At 49.8% G+C, this 23,967-nt stretch overlaps 1 protein-coding gene across 1 annotated transcript; it reads left to right on the forward strand.

Annotated features, from left to right (window-relative positions):
* Nucleotides 1-630: 630 nt before the first annotated feature.
* Nucleotides 631-21,309, forward strand: ASB1 (ankyrin repeat and SOCS box containing 1). Its single transcript, XM_032355364.1, has 5 exons — nt 631-993; nt 4,340-4,481; nt 6,513-6,815; nt 13,999-14,384; nt 15,614-21,309. The coding sequence occupies exons 1-5, from the start codon at nt 945-947 to the stop codon at nt 15,739-15,741; spliced, it is 1,008 nt and encodes a 335-aa protein (XP_032211255.1). The 5' UTR covers nt 631-944; the 3' UTR covers nt 15,742-21,309.
* The last annotated feature ends 2,658 nt before the right edge of the window (nt 21,310-23,967 follow it).

Consider the following 23,967-nt stretch of genomic DNA (forward strand, 5'->3'; position numbering starts at 1 on the left):
CTCTCTGCCCTTATCGAGTGCGAACGCATTGCAGAAAGCCCTCCTCCCGCACCAAACACCCTCGCAGGGCCGGCCAGCTCTGCAGCCAAGGGAATCGCGCTCAAGAATGCAAACTCTATACACACCGTTTGACAACGCTTAAGCGCGAGAGTGCAGGAAGATGCATTCCTTTGTTCCCTAATTTACTCAATAAATGCTTAGTGTGAGGCACTGGGCAATATTTAATAGACAAGCCCCCCCCCCCCCCCCAATCATGGAAGGGATTCAGGGAACGCACTCCTCTCTCAGCACGTAGATACATGCTCACCGCAGCGGCGCCCAGCCCGCACAACCTGCTGCGGTGACTAGGGCTGGACGTCCGGCACCTTCGCATCCACGCGCTCGCGAGCCTGCTCCAGCCCACAGAGGAGCGCGGGGATCACCTGAACCGCGAAATGCGCTCGGCGTGGGATGCGGTCCTGTCCCAAACCACCGCGCTACCCGCCCGCAGCCCCGCCCGCAGCCCCGCCCTCAGCCCCGCCCTCAGCCCCGCCCACAACAGCGAGGGCCACGCCTCCTTTGCGAGGGCGGGGACGGGTCCGGACAGCCAGAGCTCCTCGGGATGAGTTAGGCTCCGCCCCGCAGGTGAGCGTGTTTTCCCAGACTCCTCCACTCCCGCAGAGAAACCACCGCGCTGCCGGCGCGCGACCCCGACACGGCGCGCCTTCCGACAGCGCGCGCCCCGCCTCGCCGAGTCTCACGTTCCGACTGGAGCCCGGAGGCGGGGGCGCTGGCTCCCTTCGCCAAGCCCCGTAGGCCCTTGGGGGAGGGGCGCGCCCCTCGGAAGCCGCGCCCCTGAGGCGGCCCACCTTCCCGCGGCGCCGGAAGTGGTCGCTGCGGCTCTGCTTCCGGTCTGCGGGGCGCGCTCGGGCCAGGGCTACGGACTGGGCGAGTCCGGGGCACCCATGGCGGAGGGCGGCGGCCCCCACGGGCGGGCCGGGCCGGGGCCCGCAGGTAACGTGCGTGCAGCCGCCGGGCCGCGGGGTGGGGCGGGGCGGCAGAGGACAGGGCCAGCGCCCTGGCCGAGGGGCCCCGGTGGCTGCTCCCGGGCCGGGGCCGTGCCTTCCCGTCCCCGGAGGGCCAGACCCACGGAGCCGCGCCCTGCCGCCGGGGTCGGGTCAGCGCAGCACGCCGGACGGGGCGGCCCGGCTGCTGCGTGTGCCCGCTCCTCGGCCTCGCGGTGACATCGTCGCGCTGGGAACTTGCTTTCTAACTGCCGGTCTGTGAACCGGTGGGGATGTGATAGGACCCTAAGAACAGGACACGGGTCGTCATCCAGCTCTGAGCGCAGGGGTCTGGGAAGCCCCCCGAGGCCGGTTCCTCTGGACGGCAGGTGTCTTTTCTCCGCGCCGCCACCCACGGCTTGACGGGCTGCTACCGCAAACGCACAGGCAAGGGACAGCGATAACAGCGCTCTCAGCGAGCTGTCCGTGACACAGCATGTCCAGGGGCCCGTGGCCCACCAGCAGAGCCGGCAGCTGGAAATGCTCACGCTCACAACTCAGAAGAGCCATCAGACGCAGGGTTTTCACCCGGAGACCCAACTACTAAGCAGATGTGAAGTTGCAGGCCAAGCGTGTTCTTTGCTGTGTTCAGGGGAGGTTCCTTCTTAACCTGTGGTGGGATTTCCTCTGTGCTCGTTGCTGAATTGGCCCTGTGTACCAAATGCTTTTCTGTGCTCTGGACCTCACACGTTCCTCTGGGTGTTTGCACAGCTACCCCTCCAAGGAGTTGACAGTTGGGGACTTGGCGCTTTTCATCCCTCCATCCGTGCTTTCAGCAGTCCTTCCTTGAGGAACTGCTATGGACCAGACCTTGCCCGGGGTGGAGACACCCCAGTGAACAAGGGCAGTTCAGACAAAGCCCCTTCTCTCCTAGAATTTGGTTGATACTTTGAATCAGGACTTTAGTGTCTGGGATGTCATTTGAACGTGAGAGAGAGATGGAACGAGAGGAGGATGGATGATGGCTTCCCAGTACAGAGGGGAGTCGTGTGGAACACAGGCTGCTCTGGCCAGTATGCAGTACCTCTCCTGTCTGAGCAGTACTGTTTCGTTATTTACAGTGTTGCAGGCCTAGGAATGGAGGGGCACAGATTTCCAGGTAAGGTCTGAGTCCTATGTGAAGTAATCGCATTGACATCGGAGATGATGATCAGAGAAACGCTAACTCGAAGTGTCCTTGGATCTGGAGCTGGGTGTAGAGGAAACTGCCTAGCTGGGCCAGGGAGTGGGTTGAAAAGAGGCCAGCAGAGGGGAGGCCCAGAGAAAAACTTAACAAACGTCTGTGGTTCCCACTTAACCTGTCCATCTGGCGCTACACTTCCTCAATCTTACTCACCCCTGCTTTGAGCCTTTTCACTCAGGCGGGTGAAACTGCAGGATAACTGCTGTGGAGGAGAACTACTAACTGAAGGAAGATCAGGGTGGAGGCTGCCCTGAGGGTTTCCTTGAGGCTGCCTGTTAATCTGCTGCAGGCGTGGATGTGGGATCAGCTCAAGTAACCTGTGTGTGTGTGTACACCTGCCAGTGTTCTGTTGAGTCCTGAAGGGCAAGGAAGCCTTCTCATCACCCCTCTTGTACAGCGCTCAGGCCTTGTCTGCAGTAGGTATTTTAGAGATTTGATGTGAATGTAAAAGCAACTTCATCATCGGGAGGAGTCCCAGTGGAGGGGTGTGCTTTCCACTGGTGCCTGGTCACAGGCTCGGAGTTCGTGGTCACACTCTTTCCTTAAGCCCCTGTCTGTAACGATATCCGATATCCGCAGAACTCTTGATTTCTGGGCTCCAGTGTGAGGGGAAGAACTCGATAATTTGTAAACAGGGATCTGATTTTAAAGATCTGTTGACCACTTATTTTTCATAGCTCTGGAGGCTGGAAAGTCCCAAGACCTAGGCCCAGCATGTTCTTTGTCTGCCAGGGGCCTGTTTCCTGGAGGCAGTGTTCTTACTTTGTCCTGCCCTGTGGAGGGTGTGTGGAGCTCTCTGGGGTCTCTCTTATATGGACGCTAATCCCATTCACGAAGGCTCTTCTCTCATGATCTGTGTAATCACTTACCACAGTCACTACCTCTTAATACCATCACTTTGGGGAGTTTAAGATTCCAGCATATTTTAGGGGAGGCAAACATTCAGTCTATAGCAACTACTCTTTCTATTCCTCAGATTTTGATACCCATTTATCTTTATACTAACGTCTTTTTTGGGCAACTGATTCTGTTTTATTTTTTATTCTGATAAGAGATAATATGTTCTGTTAATGGGTTGGGTCTTTTTGTTTCATATGTACTAAAAAACGTGACTTTTTGTCATGTTTCCACATAAACTTTTTTTTAAAGTGAGCTCCACACCCAGCATGGAGCCCAAAGTGGGGCTTGGGCTCAGGACCCTGACATCAAGACCTGAGCTGAGATCAAGAGTCAGACGCTTAACTGACTGAGCCACCCAGGTGCCCTTCCAGATAGACTTTTATAATATTTTTGTCACATCTCACGTAAAAACCCCGAAGAGATTTGTTAAACCACTTATTTTATTTCTTATCATTTAAAATTTTTCTAGCATTAACTCACCCTGTCCAAGCACATGGTACGGTTGACTCTAGTTATCTTTACTGTTTTCCAGTTGTATAGTCTTCATTATGTGAAGCTGGCTTTCTGTTCATATGCATATATTTTAACATTTTCCTTCTTACTGAGGTGTAACTTACATTCAGTACAGTACACCCATCTTAGGTTACGGTCTCATGAGTTGCGCATGGCGACTCCTGTGGGGTCATGGCCCAGGTTGGCTCACTGTAGTCATTCATGTTACAAGCAGCAGCATTTGTGTGCCTGTTGAATTTTGCCAGATGCAAGTGTCTTCTTGTAATACAGGCGATGATTATTTGTTTCCCCCCAATATCAAGACATTGTTACATCCTTGAGATAAACAGAGTAATATTGTGGTGGGTTTTTGGTATGTATTTTAAGTTGCACCTTGCTATTTTATGTAGGATCTTCTGTATTCTTCAGTAGGATTGACTCCTTGCCTCCTGTCCCAATCACGTTTTAAAAATCATCGCCCTTGTCAGGTGTGGTGTCAGGAATGTGCTTGTTTCACTAAGGGAGACATTCTGTATTTTTCTCAGCTCTGGGCATTTCTGGAGGATGGGAATGGTTTATTCTGGAACGTTTGAGCTTAATTAGTTAGACCTGCAGTCTGAAGACAAAGGGCTCAAGGTAGAGGGCACCCCCCCCGACCCCTGTCCCATTTGGTGTCAGCATGGTTTCCCTTAGCTGACAGGAGCCCCTCTCTTCAGTGCAGGTCCTAATTTGAAGGAGTGGCTGAGGGAGCAGTTTTGTGACCATCCGCTGGAGCACTGTGAGGACACGAGACTCCATGATGCAGCCTACGTGGGGGACCTCCAGACCCTCAGGAGCCTGCTGCAGGAGGAGAGCTACCGGAGGTGAGCATCGCTGTCCTGGGGTGGGCCGGCTGCTGCTGCAAGCTGAGGGGTGTGATCCGTGAGGGCACTGTGTCTCCCTGGTGAGCAGGTGAAGACGGTTGGAGGAGGAGACGGAGGGAGAATGGTCAGACTACTAGGAGATAGCCAGTGGTGAGGATAGGGATACCTGAATTCGAATCCAGCTCGGTTATTGACCTTGGTATTTTCTGGAAACTTCTGGCCCTCCCTGATGTCAGCTTTCTTGCTATTAGTCCTGATGGCAGCACTGTTACTCTCTTCAAGAGTGGTCCTGCCTCCTTCCAAATCTCCTGTGGCTCTTTACCCTAAGCTGTATACATGAGTTCCCCTAACTTTGTTGTTTTCATATGCTTATCCCGCTGTGGGTGCAGACTTCCTGATGTACCCTCCTCTGGTGTCTCTGGTCCCCAGGTGTCTGCCCTCCCCAGGCCTGGTGCTCAGCCTCAGCCCAGCTGTCTCATCACCCAGGGATATGCAGTATGCTCACCTTCTTCTTTCCCGTGTCTGTAGTGCCCGGCCTGCTGCCTGCCAGAGCCCACCTGCTCCTCCCTGCTCCTCCACACTGGCTCGGGCTCTTCCTTAACAGCAGCGGGTGTTGGTACTCCTTTTTTCCCACCAGGGACCCCTGGCAGAGCACAGAGTCTGCCTTCCCTCTGGGTGTTCTCTGATTGCTTTGTGGGTTGGAGATTGGAACCCTAGCTAGATTAGCAGCTGACGTGCCACCCAAAACTCCTTCCTGCTTTGTGTTGCTTTTCCCTTTGGGGTTAAGTTGGTAGTGAATTGGAAGAAATGTCTGCGTGTCAATACTGAAATTAATGCTGCTTTCTGTAAATAGCTCTCAAGGGAGGTATTCCTAACAATTCAAGAATAGGTTTCTTTCTTTCTTTTTTCTTTTTTTCTTTTTTTAACTTCTGATGCCCTAGCATTATTTCATTAGAATAGATATCAGTATTTTTTTTAAAAAAAGCTCTAAATATCCAGAAAGGAATCGTCATACAAAGGTAGCAGATGGATTCCGCATGAATAGTTAATGCAGATGACTCAAGCCCAAAGGAAGCCTTAAGTTTGCAGATGCAACAGTACAATAAAAACAATAGAGTTCAACTAGGTATTTTCATATTGCTTTTCTAAGTACTTTTTTTTCCTTTCTTCTTACATTTGGCTTTAGTAAATCTGTTTCTTGCTGATGGATTTTTGTTGCTCTGTACTGTGACCATGAGTACTTTGGTCTTCTGGGCTAGTGGGAGCCAGGGCTCAGCTGAAGGAGGAGCCCCTGACCCACTGTGTGTCATTTTGTGTCATTCTGCTGTGAGCTGGATGGCCAGGCTTGTTCACAGCTGCCCTGGGAGCTTGAAGTGAACTGTGTCTCAGTTGGTGACATGGTGGGTCAGTGGGCTTCATGGCCGTGGCATTCCTTGACAGGGAGTCCCAGTCTGATGGTCACTTTTGATGAGGGCTGAGCGTAGCCTATTCTCTTCAGCTGATATTGGCTGGGAGTGGAGCACTGCATGACCTTAGCAGTTCCCACAGGCTGGCATTTGTGCTATGCCACAGGTAGGGGGATCACCGGGGTCACCCGGTCCCAGTGAGGGTGCCAAGGCCAACCTTAGGCCACCACAGTGAGTGGTTGGTGAGAAGGGGCCTCGGGACCCTGGCAGATTGCCAACGACTATTTGCCGTTCATCCTGCGCTGCCTCCCTGGGCAGACCCTTCCGTCCTTTGTGGAGCTGGAGTTGGGAGGTCTGAGGTCTTAGCTCTGGGACTATCAGTCTGCCTGTGCCTCAGGGCCCTCCGCTGTGGAATGGGCTCTGCAGTTCTGCTCTGCCCCACGCATGGAGCCAGCGTTTCATAAAACAGCACATGCGGAGGCATTCTTGAAGCACCACGGTGTCTGTCTGAAGAGGTTGCCCTCCTGCACTCTGTTCCCGGCATGGACCAGTCTGCAAGGAAGCAGAGCTGTGTGTGGGGTTCCCAGCTGCCCCCACAGCCTGGCTCCCCTGTGCTCTTTCTCAGCCGCATCAACGAGAAGTCTGTCTGGTGCTGTGGCTGGCTCCCCTGCACGCCGCTGAGAATCGCGGCCACCGCAGGCCACGGCAACTGTGTGGACTTCCTGATCCGGAAAGGGGCCGAGGTGGATCTTGTGGACGTGAAAGGACAGACTGCCCTGTACGTGGCTGTGGTAAACGGACACCTGGAGAGTGCTCAGATCCTCCTGGAAGCTGGTGCTGACCCCAACGGCAGCCGGCACCACCGCAGCACCCCCGTGTACCATGCCTCGCGTGTGGGCCGGGCCGACCTTCTGCAGGCCCTCATCAGGTCAGTGCTGTGGACACCCAGCCACTGTCGCCTGGCTCGGGCCCTTGTGGAGGACGTGGCCCCATGGCCACTATCTCCCATGGTGGCCAGCTCTTTCCCTGTTGTCTATATTTACCCCCCTCTCTCTGGAAAGTTAGATGTGTTGGAAGAATTGTCTATTAGTCTTTTTAAAAATCAATCAATTAGTTAATTAATTAATTAGACAGAGATCACAAGTAGGCAGAGAGACGGGGGAAGCAGGCTCCCTGCTGAGCAGAGAGCCCGATGCGAGGCTCGATCCTAGGACTCTGAGATCATGACCTGAGCCGAAGGCAGAGGCTTTAACCCACTGAACCACCCAGGCGCCCCATCTGTTAGTCCTTTTAAAGAGCTACTTCTTCGCTGTCAGTTCTCTTCTTTTTCTGCTTACTAATTTCTAGTTTATTTTTTCCCATTTTCCTTAATTTTACTTTATTTTTCTCCTTTTTCAGTTGAATGATGGATGGATTATTCATTACTCTTCTCAGAGTGTCCACTTTCAAGGTTATTATTTCTTTCACCTGTAGCTTTGTTCTTACTTGCTAAACTTTTCCCCTATATTTAAGTTAGGTATTATTGAAGTTGATTTCCTTTTTGTTCTTGTTGTTATGGAGGAGAAAAACTTAATGCACATTTTTATGAACTACTTTTATCTTGTCGTGCTCAGGTAATGTGGAACAAATAACTTGCATTTTGGGGCTTCTTTTGAGTTTTTAATTTTTCTTTCTTTTCTTTTTTTTTTTTTTTTTACTGTCACACATGTTGTGGATGCTTGTAACAAAGCATGTGACCACGGGTATTTATTTGCAGCAGGCAGTGTGGTAGCCTCAGTCGCCTTACTCATGGTCCCTCTATTTTTTCCCATTTTTAGCCATCAGCTCTGCCCCAAGTTCAGAGAAGTCTGTTAGCCTCTAATTGCTGTTGTGATTTGTCATTTCCCCCTTTTATTTTAGTGTTTTTTGCTTCCTATGTTTTGATGCTAAAAGTTGTTTCCTTTGGTTATGCTCACTATCAAACCAAAAGGGAACTGTAGGTCTCATTGAAGGCTCAGTTACATGTTCTGTCACATTCAGTTTTTAATCTTCGTGGGCTTAAGTACTTTGGGTGCTCACCTTTCTTATTTGACCGTATAGGATTCTTTGTTTTTTAAGTACAGTTAACCTAATTGCCACAGCTGATGTTAGGTCTATGTCTCTCTCTTGGTTTCTTAGCTGTTCTTTATTTTGTATCTTTGTTCCATGATCTGTATTTGTTTGCTTTCCCTTTCTGTTATTTTTAGATGGTTTATGGTCTTATTTTAGTTGTACCAGTCCTTACATTTTTAAAGAATTTGAACCAGATTACATTTTCATTTTCCGTGTCTCCAGTGACTTCTTTCTACTTAAGATGCTTTTTTCCCATGCTTTGCTCTGGAGGCATTTCTTGTGGTTGGACAGAGTACAGTTTAGGTAGACAATTTTCAGTGTGGAAAGGATTGGGTGAGGGTCCTGTTGTTACAGGCGGCAGTGGGCGTGGTTCTGAGGAGCAAGAGACCTGGCGTCCCCTTGCGTAGGGCTGCGTGTGTTTTTTGAATTAGGTACTGAGGATATACTTTACATTAAAGTTTTTTAATTTTTATTTTTTAAATGACTGTGGGATTGGCTTTTGGCAAGACAAATGAGGGTATTATGATATTTCCCTGCTCTTTAAAAATTTTTAGCCTGATCATCTAAGCCACCTTAGTCCCGTATCTTTGCATCTTAGAGAATGTAAGTCATTAATTTGGAAATATTTTTGAATAGGATCAGTCAGTGAAATTTCATGTTGGTTCCAGAAATCCCTGTAAGGCCTTTCAGTCAGTTCATGATGCACAACTGCTTTGGATTAACTGCAGGCTTGACTTTGAGAAGTGCGTGTACGGATGCCCTATTTGAGAAAGTGTTACCGTTACGAAGACATTGCATTCCCTCATGGAGCTAGGACGTTACTATTATAATGAGGTAGTGAGAACACATGTCAGAAAGGTTTCTCTTTTTTAAATTACCAGGTAACTGACTTAGTGACTGTTGGAAAATGAGAGAGATATGGTTGAGTTACTGAGCAAATACTACAATCTAAATCTGATGTCAGCAGCTGCCTTCCTAGGTCATTGTTCTTACACGCAGGGTTCTCTGCTGTCATGCCGTGATTTGCTGTTTCTCTGCAAGTGAATTCAATTTTGTTACTTGTAAATTCCCTTGATAAATGTTGCTGGTGTTTTTTAAAAAAAGGTAAAGGAGTGATGTTTCTGTATGTGCAAAATTTATATTGATTCACTGAGTTGTCCCAGTGGTTCCTTGCCAAAGATATTAAAAACAGGAGGGGAATTTTGGAAAACAGTCAGGATTAAAATTAACTGGATCCTATCCAGCGTATTTTTATGAGTGGATGAAGGGCTGTCTTTCCCATAGCCCAGCTAATACCAGATTGTCATATTGCCCAAAATTACAAACATTTTGGAAGACCTATCCCTAACAGGAGAAGGAAAAAAAAATCACTGCTTAAAATTTAGTTCTCTTTTTCTTTATTGGTTGAGTGTGTGAAGTGAAATGGCAGTTCTGCTTGGTTTGGTGTGTGGTGGGGAGCGTTTTTCCTGTTCCTGCTGGAGTGTCTAGGAGGCTGGGTGAGATTTACGTTTGTGGTGTCTGACGGCGGCTTCAGTGGGGAAAGGACGGTCCTGGGAACACATTGGTCTGTGTGCCCCTCCCTTCTCCTCCTTAGGCCTGCGCTGCCTGCAAGCAGGCATGTGGGTTTCAAGGAGAAGTTCCTTCGTATACTCCAAATGTGTTGAAGAGACAGGCCAGAGAATAGGACTGCTGGCTGGCCATTTAAAGCATGGCCTGGAAAATGGGGCTGTTTCCTGTGCCGTAGGCGCCTGCCTGCCTACCCGTCTTCTCTGCTTCTCCATGCTGGCATTTCCTAATTCCATGAAACACGAGCCGATGAAACCTGGGTGGCATTGGAGGGCTGTCTGGCATGATGGAAGCTCAGGGAAGCAGGTGCCTACGTCTGTCTAGTGGTGACTCAGAGGGGAGCCCGTAATGCGTGCCTGGCGGAGCTCTCCCAGGAGCAAGGCTGCGCTCTTTAGGTCCTCTCCGGTTGCACAGGGTTGTCCTTGGGCCCGTCACTGCTGATGTCAGTGTGATCTTTTGATTAAGGTGGTGTCTGTTGGGTTTCTCCACTGTAAAGCTACTCTTTTTCCCCTCTGTAATTATTTAATTCGTATTTTGTGGCAAGGGACCATGCAACACATATATATCGTATTTCTCATCAGATTTTTAATTTATTTGTGTTAGACTTACAGTTTTATTTTCCAGGGAGTTATAATCCCATAGTAGTATTACTTATTTTGATGCTCAGATTGTCTCGGATTTGGCTGCACAGAGTCTTTAAACTGGAGCCTAGCTCTGTCCTTAGGACATGTCCCCTGCAGCCTTTGATCAGTTTCTTACTTTCTCTTGTAACAACATAGTCTAGGCTCATCTAGTACTGTGCCTGTCTTAGCCCTGGAATGAGTCATTTCTTCAAAGCATCCTGGTTTCTTTTTAGTGGAGAGTGGTGCTTAGAGGCCAAGATCTGGGTACCGATAGTGTTTTTTGGTTATGGGATGTTGCTGTTTTCAGTCCCTCCAATTGGACAGAGCTAAGGTTACATGTACGTTTCTGTCTGTATTTCTGTATCTATGTACATTGACAGTTGAGTTCATCCTGATACTTCTAATCTAATCTGGTATATCCTACTTCTCCGTTTCTGACTTTATTATTTGCTTTTCCAGCAGAGACCTGGTTCCCCTTCTCCTTAACACATTTGTTTATTTTGCCAGTCCTGATCTGTAACCAGTCTGATGTTGCTGCCGCCTCTCACACATGACTCCTCACCCGACGTGGGCTCTCACGCCCCATGCCAGGCAGCATTTTTAACAAGCACACTCTCGACTTTGCAAGGACTCTGATACCCTGAGCCAGGCCACCCTCCGTGCTTGAGTCCATGGCCTCTGCTTAGATGAAAGGGACCGAGGTTGGTAATTTGCACTTGGGCTAGAGAACTCCAAACTCCCTATAGTAAGTCATATATTTAGACTCCCTTGAGGGCAGGGACAAGGGCAGGTCCCTTGTGGGAACCCAAAGCCCCTGCCTTTTTAGAGTCATTTAGAGATTGGCTCTGCTGAAGAATGAGGTTGGCATGTCAGGCTGCTCCTGCACCTGTCGCCTAAGAGATGATTTCCTCACGTCTGGGCAGGGATCATTGCGGGGACAGCTGTGAGCATGAGGCCGGTGAGCTATGCTTCCTATCTCAGGGCCTTCCAGGGGACTCTGCTGCTGGGTCTGGCGGTTTAATACACCCAGAAAGAGGAGGCCCCCAGCAGTCAGGACTGCATGGCACCATCTGGATACACAGTTGGGGCTAAAGTGGTTTTCTTTTTGCTTTTAGTTTTTGGGGATTGCCTTTTATTTAATTTGTTTTATGACTTATTTATGTGGTTCCAAAGTCAAGTCTGTAAAGCAACATATATTAAAAGAGGTCTAGCTTCTGTGTCAGTCTCCTTCAGCTTCCCTATAGATGACCATTTTTAAGCTTTCATAGTTGATCCCTCCATTGTTGAAAAAATAAGCATAACGTGCATATATCTAGGTGTGTTATCAGATACACGAATGTATTGTAACCACTTTCTCTCCGATAAACAGTAGCATAGTACACACTTTGACTGTTCTGCCCGAGTGTGTTCTGAGGTCATTCTGGAGTAGTGGTGACACTCCTTACACCTTTTCACAGGGGTTCAGTGCTGCTTTATGTGGATGGGCCACGGTTTGTTCACCCAGTCTCCTCTTGAGGGACCTGTGGGTTGTTTCTTGCCTTCAGCTCTTACATGAAACATTTTAATGAATTGCTGCGTGCGTGCATCTTTCTGGAATTTTGCAGATGCAACTTGGGAAGAGATTCCAAGGGTGTGATTGGTGGGTCAGAGGGTAAATGGATATGTAGTTTTCCCAGTTCTTGCCAAATTTAGTGGGTCCTAGTGGGATTGTTCCAGTGCTAGTGGGATTGTTCCATTTTGCATTGCCCCCAGAACTGAATGAGACTTCTTGTTTCTTTAAAGCTTGGTTAATAAAATTTTGATTTTCCCCAGTGTGATAGGTGAGAAGTAGTATCTCAGGGTAGTTTTTTTTTTTTAAATTAAAATTAAAATGTTACATTAGTTTCAGGTGTAAAGGTGGTTTTAATTTGCGTTTGTGTTATGATGAGGCTGAGTATCTTTTCAGATGACTGAGAGATGCTTGCCGCTGTCAGCGTCTCTAGCTCATTTTCCTGTAGAGCAGTTGAGCTTTTGCTTTTTTTTTTTTTTTTAAGATTTACTTACTTATATGAGAGAGAGAGCCTGAGCAGGCAGAGGGGAGGCTCAGAGGGAGAGGAGAGTCTTAGGCAGACTGGGTGCATAGCATAGTGCCCAGCTTGGGGCTCAATCACAGGATCATGACCCTTGGATCACAACCCTGAGGTCATAACTGGAGCTGAAACCAGGAGTCAGATGCTTAACTGACTGTGCCACCCCGCCCGCCCCCACCCCCATCATTCCCTTTTGTTGGCTCTCTCTGTGATAAGGCTATTAATCCCTTGTAACATCCCCCCCAACTTTTCCACTTACTGCTTTACTTTGCTTATGCTGCTGTTTGCCAGGCACAGGTTTTTCTTTGTTTAATTTTCATGTTAAAAAGCTTTGCTTTTACATCTTTTCTTCTTCGATCTTCCAAATGAACTTTATCATCAGCTTCTGGAATTGCAGAGATGTTACTTTTGCTTATATTTATAATCAAGTTATTTAGCTCCAAGATGGGATTTTCACTTATACAATAGACTTCAGGAAAATTGAGCTCTTACTAGTGTTGAGCCCTCCTCTCCAAGGCAGTGGTGGGGCTCCCCATTTCCGAGTCCCACTTGTTTGAGTATTTTTTAACTTCCCTTATGCAAATTTTGGATATGTACTGTTAAGTTTATGCTTAGATCTCTCATTCTAAAATTCATTTTGCTTTCATAAGTAAGGTGTTTTCCATTTTGTATTTGAACTTATTTTTGTATGTATGAAGGCTTTTGGTTTTGTAACTTTACTAAAGTATTTAATAAATTCATTGCTTATTGTATTTTCATTAATTATTCAGGGCTTTCCAGACATAGTCATATTCTCTGCAAATAGGGAAAGCTTTTTTTTCTTTCTTTATGATCTTCATCAGCTAATTGCTTTCTCTTGTCGGATTGCACTAATACCCTTATTTAAAATTTAGGGGTGCCTGAGTGGCTCGGTTGGTTGGTTGTCTGACTCTTGATTTCGGCTCAGGTCATGATCCTCCGGGTCTTGAGATCAAGCTGTGCACTTTCTCTCTCTCAAGTAAATAAATAAATCTTTAAAATGCCTGAATAAGAATGGGCTGGAGAGTGGGTGTAGATGGCTCGCCCCAGCCTCCATAGGAGAGCCACCCCTTGCCCTATTAGGTGAGACACCAACATCTGGGTTTTATCTTGTGAAGGAAATGTCTATCACTTCTTATTTTATTGAGTACTTATAAACCTGCGTTAGTGTTGGGTTTTGTCCCATGCCGCATTTTTTTCCATCTATAAGGGTAATCATGATTTTCCCCTTAGTTCTGTGAATATGATGGACAGGGTTCTTAGAATTTCTAATATTGGAACCACCCTTGCATTCTTGGAATAACCTGCATGAAGTTGTGGTTCATACTTTGGATTTGCTTTGCCAACATGTTATTGAAGGTGGGTAGGTTGATACTCGTAAGTTTTTTTTTTTTTTTCTAATGGTGTGGCTTTTGTCAGATTTTGGGATTGTTCTGCTAATTTCATAAGATGAATTTGGAAATTTTCCTTTTTTATCCTTTGTTTTGAAGTAGTTTGACTAGCCATAATATTGTCTGCTCTTCAGAGGCTCTGAAGAGTTCCCTGATGAGTGCTTGTGTGAGAGGGTTCCGAGTTGTTTGGAATGGTCTCAGCTCTGTAAGTCAGGAGGCCGCTGTGATCGGTGGTGTCTCCTGAGTGGTGTCCTGGTACTCACAGAGGTCAGGCCTGTCTCCAGTGCTGTGGGGGTCTGGTGGCTTTGGTCGTTCCACCGCAAGGTCTCACTGTCCCTGTGTCTCCCCTGTAGGTATGGGGCTGACGTCGACGTCAACCACCACCTGACTCCTGACATCCGGCCCCCTTTCTCCCGGCGCCTCACCTCCCTGGTGGTCTGCCCCTTGTATATCAGCGCGGCCTACCACAACCTCCAGTGCTTCAAGCTGCTTCTCCAGGCAGGGGCGAACCCTGACTTCAACTGCAATGGTCCCGTCAACACACAGGGCTTCTACCGGGGCTCCCCCGGGTGTGTCATGGATGCTGTCCTGCGTCATGGCTGTGAGGCAGCCTTCGTGAGCCTGCTTGTTGAATTTGGAGCCAACCTGAACCTGGTGAAGTGGGAATCCTTGGGCCCAGAGTCAAGAGGCAGAAGGAAGGTGGACCCCGAGGCGTTGCAGGTCTTTAAAGAGGCCAGAAGTAAGTGGCCCGAGTTCCCTTCTGACTTGCGTGGGTCAGTTGAATGAATCGAACTGTAGTGCTTAAAAAAAACCTCTTCCAACAAGCACTTAGAATGTGCAGTTAGGGCTAGGCCATTTCCAGAATACTTCCAGAGTGGTCTTTTCAAATTCCTAGACACCAAGAATCAATACAAAGAAATATATAAAAGTACACGTTGGAAGTTCCTGGAATTATAGTCTCTTTACCTCTCTGCTCTGCTTCTTGACCCCAAAGCCCTTTACTTTCGCATGGTTTTTAAACGGTTGCCTGACAACAGGTGGTAGGCCCTTCCTCCTCTAGGGGTCCTCATTCCCTTTCTTCAGTTCCACTCAAATCACCATTACGTTTATTGTGTGATACCTCTGGTTTTTGTTAGAATAAACTCCATAGCTTGCTTATTTATGAAGGAAGATTTTGCTAATGAATTAATCAATCGATGGCCAGGTTGTTTGCAGTTGATCTGGACTGGGTCTTCTTGTCCAAGGCCCTCTCTGGGGCTCAGAGGTGGACCTTGTGTGCCTCCTGCTGGCTGCTGTGGGCCGTCTGTGACCTGCCTGCACCCGGCCTCCTCCTTGTCTGGGTCTCGAGGGCATCTGAGTTGAAAACCTTTCCCTAACCCTTGCCTATACAGAACTTGAGTTTATTGTGTTTTTATTGTTGGAGCTTCCTAAGCCAGTCATTAAGACACATTCACGTTGAGCCTCCCCCAAAGGGGCTGGTTAATGGTCACTTGGAGTCCTGCTGAGAGAAGCTGCCGGTGTCCTGCCTGCTTCACAAGGCAGAGGCCCGGCCGGGCTCTTCTGACTCAGAGCAGAATTGTCAGCCTGCTCTCCTCATAGACTGCTCGGCGTGTCTCTTCTGGATCCCCCTGGAATTTCTGGGACTGACAAGAGCAGAGGCTGACGGGAGATGAGGGTCCGTCATTCACACCTACCAGGGCCTTTAGTGGTCAGCTCTTGTTTCTGTCTAGGAACTTAAACCCGGTCAAGGTGGCGCCATCCTGGTGAGCAGGTGCCCCACGTGAAGATTGCACTCCTTCCACAGACGGGAGGAGCAGGTGACAAGACCTTCCTCCCCAGGCACCGCTCTCTCCACTGTGAAATTGGGAAGTTGGCCGCGGGCATTCAGTGTGGTTCTGTCTGTCCATCTCAGCGAGCCTTTGGTTAACCTCCCTCCCTCTCTCTCCTTTTCTTCCCATGGCATTTCAGGTGTTCCCAGGACCTTGCTGAGTCTGTGCCGTGTGGCCGTGAGAAGAGCTCTTGGCAAATACCGACTCCATCTGATTCCCTCGCTGCCTCTGCCAGACCCCATAAAAAAGTTTCTGCTTTATGAGTAGAATTCAAGCGTGGCGGTTGCTTGCAGTGAGGAGGAAGGTGATCTGCAGTGAAAGTTGACACCGATTCTTGCCCCTGTGAACCACATCCTGTCTGTGCTGCTGACGGAATCCCATTTGGCTGTTGGTGAAGCAGAAGTGGCCTTTTTCTCGTGGATTGTAATTCCATCTCAGGTGCTCGGGGCATTGGACAGTCCTGGGGTCATTGTCAGCTGAAAAGTCCATACAAAACTTCATTTTGTCCTTCCTCAGTATCTCTGTTTTGGATTCTCATGGTAGCATATTCACAAAGTGGGCCTTGTGGTGAGTGTATGTACGGGCTGAGTTGGCCTGCTCATGGCTCCAGCGGGGAGGACACCTAGCACTTTCCAGAACTGTGCTTCTGTTTATATTTTTACTTCTCAAGTTCATTGTTTGATTAAAGCCTTCTAATACCTAAATGAAAAGAGAGTTTTGGTAAAAAAAGAAAAAAAAAAAAGAAAAAAAAGAAAAAAAGAAAAAAAAAGGTAGAGTACAGAAATGCAGTTCACGAACTTGCTAGTCTGTTTTCCCTGCTCCTGGGGGTGACCTGTGGTATTTGTCTACACTCAGCTCTTCCCTACCACTCCCTGTGTTCTCTCGTGGCAGTGTCGTCTCTTAACTGCCTTCCTCCCAGGGTGGCTTCTGGGCTGCATGGACCAGCTGGGTAGCTCAGTCGGTGCCTGCATCTGGCCGGAGTCTAAGTGGAGGACCTCCCGCAGCGCTGCACCTGTTCTTGTACCTACCTGTGCCTCGCATCATGCCAGCAGGTCTCGTGAACTCTTTGCCCTTTCCCTTGGAAGAGCTTCCAGACACGAATTGATTTTAGGAGGCCCGCACCGAGGAACTAGCCAGTCAGATGACTGCCTGCATTAGGACCAAGGACGCTCCCACAGCATTCACTGCCAGTTCTAACCGAAGGAGACACCTGCGGCGCTGCCTTCTGGTCCTTGCACGCTCCCCGACGGGGGACTTGCGTGTCCTCGGGATGGCTCCAGGCTTTCTGTTGCTTGGTGTCCAGTGGACAAAACATCTAGCGCGCGGTTGATTGCTCTTTGCCTTACTGGACCTCATGTCTTGGCAGTTGCTCCTAGGACCTGAGCATGGGGGCAGCAGCCAGGTCAGAATTCTTCCCCTGGCCTGCTAGGGGTGCTGGGGGTGAGACGAGCTGAGTTCTCATCCCCAAGTCTGTGGCTGTGGGCAGGGCTCACCCACGCCCAGGCTGTGCGGCTCAGTACGTGGCTGTGTCCGCAGAGGTGGGCCATTGGCTGCCTCTTCAGAGCTCCCCAGGTGATGCTGTTTCCTGGGAAACCACCCCTGGTGACCACTGGATAGAATCGTGGTGATTCTAACCTTCAGAAGTGTTTAGGAATAGGCAGATTTCAAATCTGTGCCTAGGTTTTCTGTCATAAGAGCTATCTAATTTGTAATGATTGAATTAAGGATACAGGTTTACTTAATTACTAACAGCCTTGTAGGTTTTAGCCACGGAGATAAGTGGTGTCTGTCATTGTCTAATGCAGCTTGAGGATAGGATTCTAAACCCTACCTTGTGTGTCTTGGATGGCTTGGCCAGAAGGCCAGGCTGTGACCTGCAGGTGCATGCATGAGGTCTGAGGGGAGAAGAGGCCCTGAATGATTCAGAGGGTGGACACAATCACCGGAGGTGCCGTGGGGCTACAGTGACCCTGTCATAAGCTGTGACCGTACTGAAGTGCGGCATGGCTGGCTGAGCCTGAGGTTGGGCTTGTGTGCTGCTGCTGAAGGACTGGGCCCCTGGCTGCCGGGGCTTGTACAGAGCGGGGGGCTGGTCAGAGTGAGGCCGTAAGCTGCGGGTTGTGGGTGCTGATGAGGGTTCTTGGGGTCAGAGCCAAGTGCTGCCAGGGCTTCAGCTGAGAAGGGACTCGGGGTGTTTTTTGTGGCAGTCTGGGTGGGGCTGAGACCACGCTTAGGCTGTGGCAGGAGCTGCGGGGAGGTAGGGCTCACTGGATATAGGGAAGCTGGAGCTTCCCAGGGGTGGACTGGGCCACTGGCGGGGTCTTCCTGTCCCTGGAGGTGGGGAAGCAGTGGTTGGTCACCTTTTCGGTAGGACTGAGAGAGGAGTTTTAGAGTGGGTGGTAAGTTGACCTTCCCTTTCAGCTCTTCCAACTCTGGGCCTCCCTGGTTCGGCCCCTTTGGCTCAGGTTCTCTCCAGATGGGCTGTGTTACAGATGCATGGCACACCTGAGTCTGCCTCACTGGGTGCTTTCTGCAGAGGTATGTTAGGATGGGGCCTCCCCACTCCTGCCCCGGGTGGGAGGGTGCCTCTGTCCCTGGACCTTCTGGAAAGCCACGCCTGGGAATGGTGCCACTGCAGAAGTCGCACACTTGTGGGCACGGCCTTTGGGCTGTGGGAGGTGAGGGCCCGGTGCAGGGTGGTATGGGGTCTGCTGCCGGACGAAGCAGTTGCTGGGCTTTGTTCTGGGGATTGAACCATTTTCCTGGGGTCTTTATGAAAGGAACGGACTGAGTTGATTCTCATAGTTGGGTCTCCCCACGACCTGGCCAGGAGGTAGTATGAGGCAGGAGAGGGTGCCAGGGAGTAGGGGCGCTCCTGCTCGGCCCCTTGAATGTGCTGTGCTCTGGGCCAGTTTGTGTGGGTCCGGGGCCTCCACCCTTCCTGTGCAGAGTTCAGGTCTGGTCATTGGTTCAGCCAGACTTGGCCGATGCTTTCAGAATCCTGAGAACTGTGAGGTTCAGCCTGTAGTTTGAAACTTCATAGCTGCCAAACATGAATCTGAAAACAGTATAGATAGCTGATTAAGGCCATTCCTACTTGTTTGAGTGACACTTTACTAAAGCCCCCTTTCCTTTCCTTGCCCAGGATCGGATACTAAAGAGGAAAGAGTAACTCTGTCAGAACACTTTAGGAAATTGTGTTTCTGAGGCATGGGGCCCGAAAGTCCCTTGTAGCAGGGAAACATGGTGGTACTTGAGGAGGCCTCTGCCCACCGGGCCCCAGAGCTCTCCCTGGGGAGGGCACGACGGACCCCTGGGAGTGAGCTGGACAGCCAGGAGTGTCCTGAGTGTTCCCACTCGGGGGAGACCTCCTGGGCATTGAACAGCGTCCTGTGGTGGGCCTGGCCAGCTGTGGACATATGGCAGGGACTGGGGTCAGGGGCAGTGTCGATGGCCTCTGAGAATTCCACTTTGGCATCCTGGGTGCCGGTATTGAGTCTGTTTCCCAGACCCATCCAGGCCTTTTCGTATTACTTATGTTATTTACATATTTATTTATTTATGTCCTGCCATGTTCCTGAAAAGGGTTTAAGGCAGTGATACTGGGTTTTTGATGTTCTGTTTTAATATTTGGTAAGTTGCTGCTGGCAGGTACTTGTTAGGTGAGTTTAAAAATAGGATAATTAGCAGTTTTTTGTTGTTGACTCTGTTTCTGTTTTCAGGCTTAAGGGCCATCCTTTCTTCTTTTTTTCTTTTTCTCTGAATCAATTTTTTAAATCAAGCGTTCATGCAGCAGTAGAAGGGGAAGAACATGCAGCAAGTGAGGTCAGAGCTGAGGAAACTCAGAGAGAAGGGCTTTCCCATGCTTTTCTGCAGCCCTCTGGCTGCGCGTGCCTGTGGGACCTGTGCGAAGGCGCTCTGTTCCCAGCGGTCCCTGTGGCTGTGAACTTCTGGTGTGACTCTGGTCCTTCCTCCCAGTGGGGTTGCATTGGAGGTGGTGATAGTGCTGGAAGAGCCTGTGACCTTGGGGACCTCACGGGGCAGTGACAGTCATGGGGGCCGACAGCATCGGCCCCTGGCACAGAGGGCTCCTTTTAGGTTCATAAGGATAAGGACATATATTAAGTAACTGACAGTCAAGTTTATTCAACCTGAAGATTTATATTTTATTCTGAGATAATGTCCTTTCTAATTTGGGTGATAAAATTACTTTTATGTAACGAAGGTGCTAATAGAGGGCAATATTTTTATTTTTTAAAATGCTCTTGGTTGGAAGATAAGATGTTGGCTGTTCTCTGTCAAGCCCCAGAAGTTCTTAAGGTTGCCTGTCACTGGAGTCACAGGGTCAGGGAACCCCAGTCTAGCTGCAGAGTGCACTGTGTGTGGTGTTGGCAGGTGTGAGCTTACCTTCTGGCGGCAACAGAGCCTCCCCACAGTTCCCTGGGGTGACGGGCCTCTAGCTGTTCCAGAATCCAGGAGAAACACACCCCAGAAGTGTTATGTGGCCTTCTCAGTGAGGGCTGCCCTCAGGCTTTGGGGGGCAGCAGGCCTCTGAGCGCCCATGGCTCCCTGGCAGGTCAGGGATGGCACTTGCAGTGGGTCTTCTGGAACTGAGGCTTCCGCCCCTTCAGTCCCGCCAGGCACTTGGTGAATAGTCCTGAGTACTCTGGATTCTGCCCCAACTTGGAAGTGCCTCATTTGGCCATGTGACCTCTTTATCCCTGGCTTACCTGTTAACTCCCCACCCCGCCTGACCCCTCAGTGTGAAATAAAATAACTGTTGTCACTCATGAGTGGTTAGTGGGACTATGTCCCGAGAGAATTCCACGGGAAGGACATGCAGATTTTGGAGTGTGGTGGTGTAAAGAACACATACTATACATTCTAAGCAGACAGTCAGATGCAGAGCTGAGGCAGGGAGAAGGGCTGACTTCTGTGGCCTTAACATAGGATTGCGCAGTGTCTGGAATGCATGGGCATCCTTTTTTTTTTTTCAGTTGCTTTGATTTTGGATCTCTAGCAGGTAATGTATGAATGTACATCAGTGCAGTGTGAGTGTGGCGTTTGTGAATGTGGAGAGTCCCGGCTTGCTGCTCTGCCCTGCAGCATTTGCACAGCTCCTGGGCCTTGTTTGGTGATGAGCACAAGAGTGTGACCTGCAGTGGGCCTGTGCGCCTGCCGACAGGCTGGCGGGAATGTTCCTGGTAGCTCCTGTTTGTCCTTCCTGCTCCGGGAATGAAGGTGTGTTTGCCCTCAGCAACTGGGGCCATGACTGTTCTCACACTTGTGCCTGGTTAAGCATTTCCAGAAGTGTGACGGGTCTCTTTGAGATGTTATTGTAACTTTAATAAATGCTTTATTACCCTTTCATTCAATGCCCCCCCCACGCCTTAATTTTTTGGACTGCTTATCTCAATGGGTGGAAATTGGACTTGTGAAATCTTTGAAAACACGTTTCAGCCAAGTGACTGGCTGTCTGGAAAGATATGGAGAGAGGAACTTTTTTGAACTGCTTGGAGGGATCTTAGTGTTCTAGAGAGGCACCCAGAATGTGGCACAGATAGAAACTTCCAGCCAAGCCTGTTTTACTTGGTGGGGTTTCCAGTTTGAAGAGGATGTGCCTGTAAAGTGTGTGAAATCCATGGCTTTCAAACAAGATGAATTGTCCCTACAGTGCTCTGCAGCGGGGAGGAGGTGGAGAAGTGTGGGCAGAACCATTGTTTCTGGGCCTCTGTTACATGTGATGTGTTCTGACAGCAGGAGGGGGAGGTGTGAAGCTTTGGAATGAACCCAGGAGGGAAGGAACTAAATAAAGACATTTACTCCTATTTCAGCGACACTAGCATGTTCTATCTGTTGTTTCAGATATCTTCTTCATTCTTCACACCCTGATCCCCCCACCCCCACCCCGCCCTGGATGCACACACACATCTCCTGCTCTGCTGGAAAGGTGACCTCACTTTCTGTCTCAAATTTGTGTGGTAGAGATGGGTGGCTTTCTTTCACTGTCCAGTGTTCATCTGTGATAACAGCCCCCAGTTTTAGCTGGACATTTAAAGTCCCAGTATATTCTTCATTTCCCAGCCTTCTGTGCAGTAGGTGTGGCCATTTGCCATAACTCCTTTCTGAAATCCCATTGAAATGAGAGCAGGATTTTACTTTTCAAAAAATGTACAAATACTCTGAGATGACGGAATAGCAACAACATTTAGGAACAAACCTCTCAAGAAAACAGATGAATGAATGATGACTGACCTAGAAAGCCACCTTGTCAAAAGTAGTGAGTATCTGTGAATCTGATTTCACTGCAAAGCTCCTGAAGGCTCTGGAATGGGCAGGGGAGCTCAGGTACCTTCGAAGTGGGTGAAAGTGGGAGGATCGGCTGAGAGCCAGTTAAGACTTGGTCCTGACCCAGCTGGGCAGCTGTAGCTGCCCCAACCCAGTGAAAGATGAAGGAGGCTCATCACAGTCAGTCTTCCGTATGTCTCTTCTTGTCCTCTTCAGGTGGGAATTGGGCTCGTACCCTGCCGCAGGATTAGAGCAGAAAGAGGCTTCCTGGGGAATATCACTAGCCTAAGGTGCAGAAGAAAACGGAGTGCCGTATGTCGGATGAAAGGTAGACCATTGGTGCTGGTGTTGAAGGCCCTTCTCAGTAGAGGACACCGGCTACTTCCCAGATGCTGGGTCTGTCACTCTATCTCTGGACTTCTTGTTCCCTGACTCAGCTACCCTTATCCAAATAAGAACACTGCTAGGCAACCAATCAGCTGAAAAAGCAAAGTAATTTTCATATTTGTCCCATTAAAGCCGCTTAGTCTGTGAGCAGCTCGGAGCTCATTGCTTTTGTAGCCTTGAGTTACCTGGTTTTCAGGCTTAAAGCCTTGCAAGAGACTAATCTAGGTTTTGTTTTATTCAGTATGGTTTGGTTTTTGACCGAGGAACACGTAGATGCCAGTACAGAATGTGGCCACATGCTCACATGTTGTACAATAGATGCCAACAAATCAAGAGAATTCTGAGAACAAAGGCCAGGGTTTCCAGATCACAAGAGCCAGTGTACTGCTGATAATAACAGGAGACGACTTGCTCTCACCTATCACTGGAGAGAAAAGATCCTACAACTTGTGGCTAGAATGAACAGGATGTGTACAAAGTACCGGCGAGTCCTCAGATGCCACACTGGGCCATAGATGAGGGTGGGCCTTCACTTTCGTTAACTCGGGCAAGAATATTTGCAGCTAGATTAAAAGCCAAGCTAAAGAACTGTAGTGTCTTTAAAAATGTGTGTTCCACGTACACTTAGGAAACCACGAGAGGACGTACTCCTCCAAAATGAGGGGAAGTGTAGATTTACCCGAGGAAGGGGAAATCATGGTACCCAGGAGGTGGGGGACCCGACCCCAGAAGGCGAGGGGGAAGCTCGCACAGTGAAAGGTTCCTGGATGGCGGCTGTGCAGTGGGCATAGACAGCACCAGTCTGGAGCAGATGTGAGGAAGACCCAGAGAGGTCTTCGTTCTTAGACCGCCCCTGCCTCTGGACGTTCCTGGAGAGGAATTGGAATTCAGTTACTGACACGTTCCCGGGAAGTCACCGGACCCAAGTCCAAGAAGGAAACCACAGGCAAGAAAGTTATCCCAGTAACAGTAGCAGGCGCAGCGGTGGTTAGTGTTGACTTGGTCCTAGTAGGATCGACCCTGAGGTTGAACCCTACGGACCTTACAGCCTTAAAGCTCTGCTGAGAGGACGGAGCGTGGGGGAAGCGTGTGGGTGAGAGCTGTCTAGTCCTTCAGTTCCTAAGGGAGAGGTCAGAGGCGGAGCGGAGGGCCCGAGGTCTGGAAGGGAGCAGAAGGAGCCGGAACTCGTTAGAGAACAACGCAAGGGGGCAGCCCCAAAGCCGCAGCTGCTGCTTCCTAAGTGCATACACCCGCGGAGAGACCAGTGCAGCCCAGGCAGAAGATCACTGTGGGAAGGGCAGCGCTACACAGTTGATACCCAGTGCTAAGGGTACCATCAACAAGTTTGTGGAAGTTAAGGCGAACATCCAGTTTCCAGAGAAACAGTTTCCCTAAGGAGGCGCTCGGACAGTACCACACCCACGGCACCGCGGGAGGTGGGGAGCGGCACCCGCCTGTAAAGCTTGGCGCGTCTCCTTTAAGATGGGGCGAAGCCCCGCCCCTCCCATCAAATCCCGGCGCCCATTTTGATGATGTCACACGGTGCCGGGCCAATGAGAACCCGGGAGGGGGAGTTCCCCTGCGCGTCGTCCGGCTGGGGGCGGGGCTTCTGGCGCCGAACTCTTCTGCGGCGTGGTCTCTCGCGGTGCGGGCGGGAGGACTCCCGAGGGTGTGGCCGTGAGCTGCTGCGCTGCGAGGGCTCCCGCCGGCAGGGTGTTTCGTATTAGCGCCCTGGCTCAGGCGGTCCCGGGGGGTCGGTGCGGCGCGCGGAGTTCGCGGGAGAGTTCCGGCCGGAGCCGCGGAGCCCGCACGCCCGAG

Source organism: Mustela erminea, chromosome 8 (genome assembly GCF_009829155.1).
Source record: "Mustela erminea isolate mMusErm1 chromosome 8, mMusErm1.Pri, whole genome shotgun sequence".
NCBI lineage: Eukaryota > Metazoa > Chordata > Mammalia > Carnivora > Mustelidae > Mustela > Mustela erminea.

Excerpts from the sequence above, each read along its gene's own strand:
- ASB1 (XM_032355364.1), top strand. The coding sequence starts at position 945 with ATGGCGGAGGGCGGCGGCCCCCACGGGCGGGCCGGGCCGGGGCCCGCA. Across the intron at positions 4,482-6,512 it reads CAGGAGGAGAGCTACCGGAG|CCGCATCAACGAGAAGTCTG; the intron begins GTGAGCATCGCT and ends GCTCTTTCTCAG. Across the intron at positions 14,385-15,613 it reads GGTCTTTAAAGAGGCCAGAA|GTGTTCCCAGGACCTTGCTG; the intron begins GTAAGTGGCCCG and ends ATGGCATTTCAG.